This window comes from Besnoitia besnoiti, chromosome XII (genome assembly GCF_002563875.1).
Source record: "Besnoitia besnoiti strain Bb-Ger1 chromosome XII, whole genome shotgun sequence".
In the NCBI taxonomy this organism is placed as follows: domain Eukaryota; phylum Apicomplexa; class Conoidasida; order Eucoccidiorida; family Sarcocystidae; genus Besnoitia; species Besnoitia besnoiti.
In genome coordinates this window covers 1,541,211-1,550,530 of record NC_042367.1, presented here as the reverse complement: position 1 = coordinate 1,550,530, position 9,320 = coordinate 1,541,211, and the positions used below count along the sequence as shown (strand labels likewise).

The window sequence follows — 9,320 nt, the reverse complement described above, 5'->3', positions numbered from 1 at the left end:
TCACGCTTCTCCAAACAGAAACATGTTCGCATCTGGCGCAGCAGCATGTTGTTGCCATTGCTCGATCTCCTTCGTCTAGATCACAAAGAGCTTCCTATCCTGGAGCACTCCTGATGTCCATAGAAAACAATTGTTCTGGTAAAGAGCGCACATACACACGAATGTGCCAAATGACCATGAAGTGCAGGTACTGGGGGGCACTACGTTTGGGAAGAAAAGCCGAGCAGGAGTCCGTGAATGATCTGTTCGACTTAGAATTGCTTCTCAGCAGGGACCACAAGATGACACGAACTCACTCAGGGGACAAATAACGAATGAACGCCTAACGCCTATGTGTGCAAAAATCATAGCAAACTGCATTTTGCTTCGTGCTCAAGCAACACAGTCCGACCGAGGATGTTATGAGGAGCTCGAAGACACTTCTTGACTCCGCAACCTGACAGAAAACGCCGGCAGCCTCCACCATTATCAACCCATCTTACAGTCTCTGCGACAGCCAAGTCTGTGCTCGGATGTGTGGCAACGACCTTGAAAACCTTTTCGCGTTCAGGCGCTGCGAAAATCTGTGATACCAATTCGTTCTCCGGGACGGTTTGAAACTCCGCGGAGTCGCCGCTAACCCAAACTTTCAATTCAGCGACATATTCGCGACAGGACGTATCAAAACTGAGCGATAGATATGACAAATCCTCACGCACCATTATCACGGAAGGGAAAAGGCAGTATGATTAGGGGGACTTGCCGTTTTCGAGGGTGGCGCCGTAGTGAGGATTCCATAAACAGGATGGCACGTACGAAGACCGGCATGCAATTTGCCGTGCTCAGCACAACGATGGCAAGTGTGCATGACAGCGTTCCAGGTTCTATTGGACCGCACCAAAACGCCGTACACCTATACTCGGATGAACCGTCAGACGGGGGTCTCCACTTGGAGGTCCAGCTGCGGAGAACCTTGCGACCGGGGCAGCAGTCGCCAACGCAAGTAACGCCGACAGGTCCTTCAGAAGGAATACCCGACGGACAGAGCGGAACAACGGCGACAGAGGGTCAAGAGCTGCATCGATGCCTCAAACGTTTGCATGGTTCTGATTTGACATCGTTTCCACCGCCACCGATTCGCGCGTACCTGTCAGCAAGAAGTTTTGTGAAAAATGTGTTGACTTGACCAACAGTAAGAGTCGAATCGACAAACACCGTCTTTTTGATTATCTTGTGACGGGCAGCCTCCGAGCCCTTTGGCGGCATCCGTTTCCCATTGAACCGCAGCATGACTTCAATGAAGCCTTTCCCTAGCAACAAATCCACAAGTGCCGATCAGGGACACACACAAACAAGCGCGCACACACGAGGGTGAGAGACTGCAAGAGTGGCTCCTTTCTGTGCTGCGCAATTCTTGTGACTCCCTGCTTTCAGCTGCAGCCTGTCTATCCTACGTTCTGTTTTTTTCCTAGTGGGCGTCCGCATGTTCGATTCATTTCATATTTCCCATATGACTGGCGGCCTGACAATAGCTGCCGGCAAGATTTGTTGCGCCCAGGGGTACCAGTGCATCCCCCTAATTCTCTACTTCCTCGACAACGCGGAACTCTGACTCCTTCCAGGCGATCATACCTGCGCGCGTCTGCTCGTCCCTGGCGTCCCTGACAAAGCGTGCAATGTGCATGAGGACATCCTGTTCGTGCCAGCCAAACCGCCGAGGATGCGCGACTCTGATGTGCTCCGGGAGTGTCATCTCGCGCAGCTGACGAGCTAGTTGCGCGTCAGATAGTTTCGCTGAGCGCAAAGATGAAGTTGGATCCTCCTGACGTTGCATCTGCAGCATGTATCCTTCAGACGCCACAGATGAAACATATACTCGAACAGGAAGGCATAAATATGTCTCCATACGACTTGTAAGACTGAACAGCTACTATACGAACAAATTCGCGAATACACTGCACCGCAAAGTGTCGACTCTTGGTCCCGGAGCGCGAACGACGTCGCCGCTGGGGGGTCGTTCCAAAAATGTTCAACATCAGCTACACCAGCCAACAGGGAAAGCAGACGACAAGACACGTAAGACGAATGCGTCCCACTGTACACGGTACTCGCATGCAAAGCAAATACATGCATATACGCGTGATAACCAGACGGCGGCAACGTCAACAGGAAGCACCTCTACATCCTAATCCCGCTGGGACGTGCGCAGGCAGCTTCGTAGAACGTGAAGATGCCCACGCCACTAGTACATCCGGTGCACCGGTGGCGGGCGCCCTGTGGGAACAAACAACGGTCGCTGTTGCTACTGAGCATATGCCTCCGCGTTCTAAAAACGTCACTCTGCCTAGTGCATTAACTACGACAGACAGATTACACGACAGCCTTAGCGATGTAGTCAGCACCTGCCACACCGATACAGCTACGACCTGACTTGTCAGGCGCACCATTCTCACGCTGTCCTCCCGAGATGGACACTTGAAAAGGTGCTGTCACTGGAACTCACAAATGGGCCAAGGTTGTTCCCTTTACTTCGGCGACCAAATGCGTAGCATTCTCACCTACCGTCCTCAGGGCTAAGGGCAGCCACCGCCCTTTCAACGGCGAGCCTGAGCTCTTGTTGCGCTGCAAAGTGTACTACTATCTTCTTGAAGTCTTTGAGGCTTTTGCCGTAGAGAAGCTGCGTATATTCTTCCCTTTCGAGGCCGACGTGGAAAAGTGTTGGAATCAGTCCGTGTTTTGGTAGCGCACCAAAAACCGTTTTGTAAATCTCTCCCGGGCTCGCAGGCAGAGCCGAGTTCAGCTTTCGAACTGTTCTGTCTATGGTGAGGCGTAAGATAGCCCTATGCGTGCCTTGTGGCCCTGTCAAGCATAGCAATGACACCACACGGCCACCACGGCAGGAAAAGAAGATCAAGGTCACCGAAAACAAGTCGGCACCGTAGAGGTGTGGACAATGAACACGTCAAATAGACTCACGAATAACGAGAGAGCTAGGATTGTGAAAAGTGCTAGAGGAACCGACTCGCGATCCGGTATCCCCTCTTGAAGTTGTTCCTAGGCCGCGCGTGCTTACACATTCTAGAAACGTGAGGAATATACGTTTCTTGCACGAAGCTGGTCATCTCCTCCGCTGTTCGACCGTAAGTAGAAGCGGCATCAAATCCCCACGGGAGACCAAAATAGAGAGGCGCCGTGATAGCTTGGAGCGAAGAAAAGACTGCGTCCTGCAATGCTCCCTCATCCTTAGGCAGCCGGGCCTCTGCCGAGGGGCCCTCTACAGCGGCAGCACCGGCTTCCTCAGTTGCTCTGTGTGATCGAGCCTGTTGAACCGCTTTTCGTAGGAGCCGATCCAGAGTTGTCCAAGCTGTATAGGTTGCCGCTACCCTATGAAGGCATACGGAAAAACTGCATACCCTTAGATCGCTGTGGAGCCCGCGATATCGGTTCCGACACGAAACACAACAACGTGAGCTGGAACGAGGTGCGATGCGAGCTCTACCACGTAAACTCTTTCGACGCCGTTGAGAATCGAGGAGACGAAATACATAATCGAGAATTACGGAGATGCCGGAGGGCTACCAACAGTCGCCGAGCAAATCGGAGCCGACTGGCCTAAAGGGTGGCACGTAAGCGCTACTTCAAACGCACATGAGACGGCCAGCAAATGAGGGGACTCCCTCAAGACGTCGGTTCTCGGGCAAGGCAACAGCGGTGACAGTGCGTCGGAATACAGGCCAGAGAGGGACCGCTCAAGAAACCGAGACATCGGAATGCTAAAAGCTGTTACGGAGGTGCACGGGCGCTCCAGATTACCGGTGAGTCAGATACAGGCCGATTTCGGTGTCTTTTGGCACAAAGACTCTAAGACCATCAAGGATCGTTTCGGAGAGGTCTGTATACGGGTCTTCCGCAATCAGTTGAAGACTGCCATCAGCCTGGTACAGCGACATGATGAACTCGCCGACGGCATTTCCAACAGCCTGCTGAAGTGCGTGAGCTAGACATCCAGAACACAGACGCACAAAAAAAGCTTGATATATGGCGAACTTCTTACAAGACATGAGCAGTTTGCAAAGCGACGAAGCTTCTGTCCGATTCTTGTCTCTCTGGCGAATGTCCAATATGACGCAAGAACATTTTCTTCGCTCTTACTTTTTCTCACATAAATAGCGCGCTGGGCAAGCACCCGTAGACCTTCACGCGTTACTCCGAAGAGAATGTCGACCAGGTCTGCCCACGCTTCATCAGTTATCACCAAGCTCTTGGTGAGACGCTCACGCGTTCTCGAAATAACGGCCTCCACTTCGCTCTCGGAGATGTCAATCGTCGTGTTTATCCAATCTATGTCTTGGCGAAAATAGTCTAGATCAAGAGGCTGCACTAATTCAGTTGCTGCAGCATGCAAGGGCTCGTGTTTCACTGAGTGCAAATGAGAGCATGAGGTTGGAACAAAAGAGGGCTGCGTCGCCGGACGGCTGAGGGCTCATAAAACCATGTAGGACAGAAAGAGTCTGACTCTCTCACAGCCGTGATGCGACGAAGGCTGGCACTCAGATGCGCCAGATAAAAGCTTAGTGAGGACCAGACGGAGCTCAACTGACCGTACAGAACAGCACCAAGTGCTACAGTCCTGCCGTGCCTCCCGCATGTTTACTCAGAACAGTTCGCTGACACGTGCAGACAGATAGAAAGGCATACAGCAAAGATGTAGCGCGGCGTTCGAATGAAAAAGACAGAACGCTTAAGCGACAACGATTCGAGAGCGCAGATCCACAAAGCACTGCACTACAGAATACCCGCCGACGCTCATGCCTCGGTGAGCGTGACGCTTATCCCGAGTGAAAAACAGGCAATCGACGCGCCTGGCTACCTGCAGACGCCACCGTACTTTGCGTCCTGCTTATCATACTGCGCGTGCATTTGTCTCTGAGTCGTCCTGTTTCCGCTCGCCATGCTCTGTCCATTCCGCTTCTCACACTTTAGCTGCCGCTCCTCGTTTCAGCCTGACTCTCTCTTACCAAGATCCAACAGGTACCGACCGAGGCGACCGTAGGCATCCATATTATCAGTCGTGACCGAGAGGCGCGGGATACCAAGATAAAAGAGAAGGAATTTTATCAGAGGACTGTCCTGAAACTTCTGGAGATTGTCGTCATTCGATTCCGCGCCTGAGCGACTTGGGAACAACCCACTCAGCTGCTCGATCTCCCTCATACCTGAGCGCCGTAGGGTAGGAATCGTCTGTCTTGCAATCAGAGCATATTGCCGAGGGGAACGCCGCTTCAAACACAGTTCCGCTTCAATGGCGGAGCGATAAATGGAAGATGCAGCGCGAGCCGACTCACGCAAATAGCGGTAGTTGAACAGACAGCATGCAGCACCGGCGGCGCATGCCAGCTGCAAGACTATACTGTATCCAGACGCCTCTCAATCCACACAGCATCGTAAGTACCTACATATATGGGTACGTATATATGTCTAGGCAAACGCCCCCCCACGCATACACGGTATGGCCGTGAACAGAGAGCCAGAGACTACGAGTCATTCATTCCGAATAACACTCGCTCAAAACACACGTTCAGGCACGCACGGTCTATCCAGAGTGCACTGAGGACAGAGCCGACGCACATCCATGCAGCCGTCCAAGGCAAGCCTGCACCTGGTACAAATATGCAACTCTGTGCATATACACGTTTACGCGGATTTGTTCCTCGAATGCGTGCTCAAAGCTCCTACACCGTTGGACACTTTGAATCTGGGGCACATACGTCGCAGCCCTCATCCCTGCTCACCTACGACCGTGAGAGCGGCGTGGCGCATGCTGACTCTGACTCGCGCGTCTGCTTCTACCATTTGAGAGATCAGGAGCCGCAGGATATGAGGCATTTGAGTGTGATACGTTTTCTCAACCTTTCCTGCCGGTGCAAAGCAGGCGGCGAGAGAAGCGATTGTCGCCGCCGTGTATATTCTCGGCCCTGAGCGCGTGGTGAATCGGCGAAACGTGAATTCCACTGGGATTTCAGAGCGTGAGAGGGCTGGAACAATGCAATTCGAGACCCAAGGCTCGGCGACGCCGAGAGCCATTGCGGAGGACCAGAACCGAGATATCGTCAAGCCAGCGGCGTACACATCGAATGCGGGACGAGCTCTCACAGGAGAACGAACACCTTTCATTTCGGGGGGCATGTACTCAATCGTCCCTTGCACAGGCATCCAGTCGTAGAACTCAGACGCCATGCCAAAATCCGCCAAGGCGACCTCGACACCGGTGGGACGACCCTCCCCCCTGACAGCATACAAGGGTACATGCACCACAAGGTTCACCGGAATTGAGTAAACAAAATCGAAACCAGAATGTGATCCGACACGGCGCTACATCGTGAGGTGGCTGGGCGAGTGGAAGAACTGACTCCAGCGCAACGCACTGGAGGTCGTGGCATGCTTATGCTCCTACGTTTCTCGTTTTAGATCGTCCGCCGTGCATCAACCCAGTCTGTTCTCCCGGTTCGCGAGGCGCATTCTGCTGCGTACGTTGGGAGCGTTCTATAGAGGAGGTTGTTGGGTTTGATGTCGAAGTGCCCGAAACCAAACAGAGTGTGCATCGAGGCAAGAGACTTCAAGGTCTTTGACGTCAGGTCCATCAGACTCTCCCGAGAACTGAATAGTTGGTGTAGCGCGTCATTGCCGGGGGTCGCTCGGAGCCATCCGTCGAGAGTTGATCCGGTTCTGTCCGCTTCAGGCTGAATGAAGATGCAGCAGCAAGGCAGCGACGCAGCAGCCATGGCGCGGGCTCCACGGCTTCCCGGAAGCGGACGCAAAGTGCACTAGGAGGCGGCATGCATGCATGGCAAGACAAGCAGATGCAAGGCCAACGCGCGGCTGCCTGGGTGGTACTGTCTCCGACTACCTTCGGGGAGGGCCGCGAACAAATGGCAAAACAACGAGCGGGCAAAAGAAACAACGCCCCAGCACCACCGAGAAAAGAGGTGCGCGTGCGTCTAGCTACTAACTGAAGCCAAAGCTAAGCTCCGGAAATAGGGACCGAGGCTGTCTCATTTTCGAGCCGAGTGTACCTTCAAGTCGCCTTCAAAGAGCTCTGTAAGAAGGCCCCACGCCGGAATCCCTTGGTGGTCGCTGACGATCACACGCGCTACTGGAAGAGCCCAGCCTTGCTCCTTCAGGCCGATCTCGGCGTACGCGAGTGCTTGCGTTTCTGTGTCGGCTTCTAGGCAACAGCACCCTCCACAAGACGTGTGCATAGGTGAGTGCTTGGACGCAAGACTGAGACAAGCCAAAAGTGATGCAGATATGCAGCAGTACCATGACGTCAATATGACGATGGATAGCTATCCATGTGTAGATCGCCTCGCACGTGCAGTGAAACAATCCGCGCCTGACGGAGTGAGGGCCCTGCGTGAGTGGCCTGTTGACAAATTCGAGGGAATCGAGGCGCAGTTTTATGTAGTCGAGCGCTATCCTGGGCGACGTCAAGTGACCTAGCATGTTGCCACGGCGCCTTTACCTTGAAGCGTTGCCCATGCATTGGGTCGGTGCTTCCTTAAGTATTCCTTGATCCGCCGGAAAATCATCCCCAGTTGAATCATTTCCTTGTAGAAGCAATTTGTGTTTATGACTTCGCGCAACGCCTTGGCATCCGTTAAAACAAGCTGCGGAGTTAAATGATGCGCATATGTCATTACCCGCTGGACCGTTAAGCCCTCGTCAAGCATCCGAATCATGCTGTGGAAATCTCGACTCATGAAAGGCAGTCTCCTGAGAGCACAACCAGCGCGACACGGAAAATGTGAGACACAGCCACAGCTTGGGGCAGTCTTCGAATACCCGCGGGGGCGGGACACAGAATGCGCTCTTCATAATGTGCGACCGTTGGCTACTGCATGCCTCTTGGCCTGGAATTGCAACGGGAAGTGCAAGCAACTGCCATCAGCACTGCTGCTGTATACATTGCTATCGTCTTCATATGAGATATGAAAACGTGTATACAGTTGCTAATGATCATGCAGATATCGGGCCTAGTCGCAGACATGAATATGTAAGAAAGGAGATACACGTAATGAAAGTCGCAGATGGACGCAGCAAAGTAGTAAGGGCTTGAGCAACACTTCGGGAGGCCTGCACACCGCTCTACTTCTTTCTGTACCTGAAATACGAATGAAAAGCATCAAAGGCATCCGAGTCAATCTGATTCCGCCGGCGCTCACAGACGCTGTTGAGCAGCGTCGAAACACCGGTGAGCCTCAGTCTGAAAATTTTGACTCCGAGTTTGCGGCCTGGTAGCAGTTTTGCGGCAGCAGGGCAATCATGCTGAAGAACTGGGTATACCATAGAGAAGGACCCGGCGCCAACCATCGGGCCGAGAGCATAGGGGGGAATTCTACACAGGGGAAGAGCACTGACGATCCTCAGGTCCCCATGGGGTGAAGCCGATGTTGACGCCGAAGCCTCGGGAAGGCGAAACGGATCGTGCACAGGCGAATAAGCAGGTGGACCTGGGAAGGGGCGCAGCATAGAACACACAAAAAACTAGACGATGCATACCTCAGGAAATCAACAGGCTCAGTTCACAGACGAAGATACTGAACCCTGATTGACTGTGCACCCGTCGTCTTGCCTCGTTGCCGCTCATCCTACGAATCATTCCATCCGCCTCATATTTATTCCGAGAGGCATTTGCCCACCAAATCACCCGCCCTTGCACGACGGCGCTGCACCCGACAGGCCGTAACTTGCTGCTCACCCAGGAAGGCAAGAGGATTTCCGCTCTCGCCTGGCTCCTCTTTCTCGGTAGCTGCCCAAGCGCTCCCGTATTCTGCGAAGGCAGCCGACCACGGAGAAAGACGCTCGGCGAAAGAAGAGGAGGCAGCCGACGGCAAGACAGGGTGAGACCGCGTCCTTGTCAGTCTTGTATCTCTGCGAGACTCTTTACCCCTGTTACTGTTCCCGTGCTCGTCGCCAGCTGCATCCAACTTCTTTGCAAGATGATTTCCCGGCGCCTGAAAGGGCAACCGACTTGCTGGCGTCAATTCACTCGAGCCCAGTTCTGTCGTCGAAGATGGAGTTGCACTGAACCCACTGCAGGGCCAAATGTCCGTTGACAAAGGAACCGCGGCTTGTCTGTCACCCTGATGTCTATGATTCTCTACGAAAAAGGAGTCGAGGGAAGCTGTAGCATGCAACGCCCTTGTTCCCTCAGGTTTGAGTAATTCAATACCGTTTCCTTCATGTGAGTGCCAGGAGCGATAACGCGGGTTCCAGAGTCCGAGGCATTCGGTCGGCGCAGGAGCAGCCACCAGCAGGGAAAGAATGGAAAGACACACCAT

The 9,320-nt window shown here is 53.4% G+C and overlaps 1 protein-coding gene across 1 annotated transcript; it reads right to left on the bottom strand.

Moving 5' to 3' along the window:
• BESB_024190 (uncharacterized protein) lies at positions 1–9,320 on the bottom strand (the record flags this gene model as incomplete). The annotated part of the gene is made up of 15 exons (XM_029361121.1): positions 1–75; positions 483–666; positions 1,127–1,289; positions 1,612–1,640; positions 2,538–2,838; positions 3,053–3,363; positions 3,793–3,976; positions 4,132–4,398; positions 4,998–5,195; positions 5,772–6,265; positions 6,511–6,719; positions 7,053–7,204; positions 7,502–7,752; positions 8,141–8,489; positions 8,738–9,320. 15 exons carry the CDS (start codon positions 9,318–9,320, stop codon positions 1–3), a joined length of 3,750 nt encoding a protein of 1,249 aa, XP_029215936.1.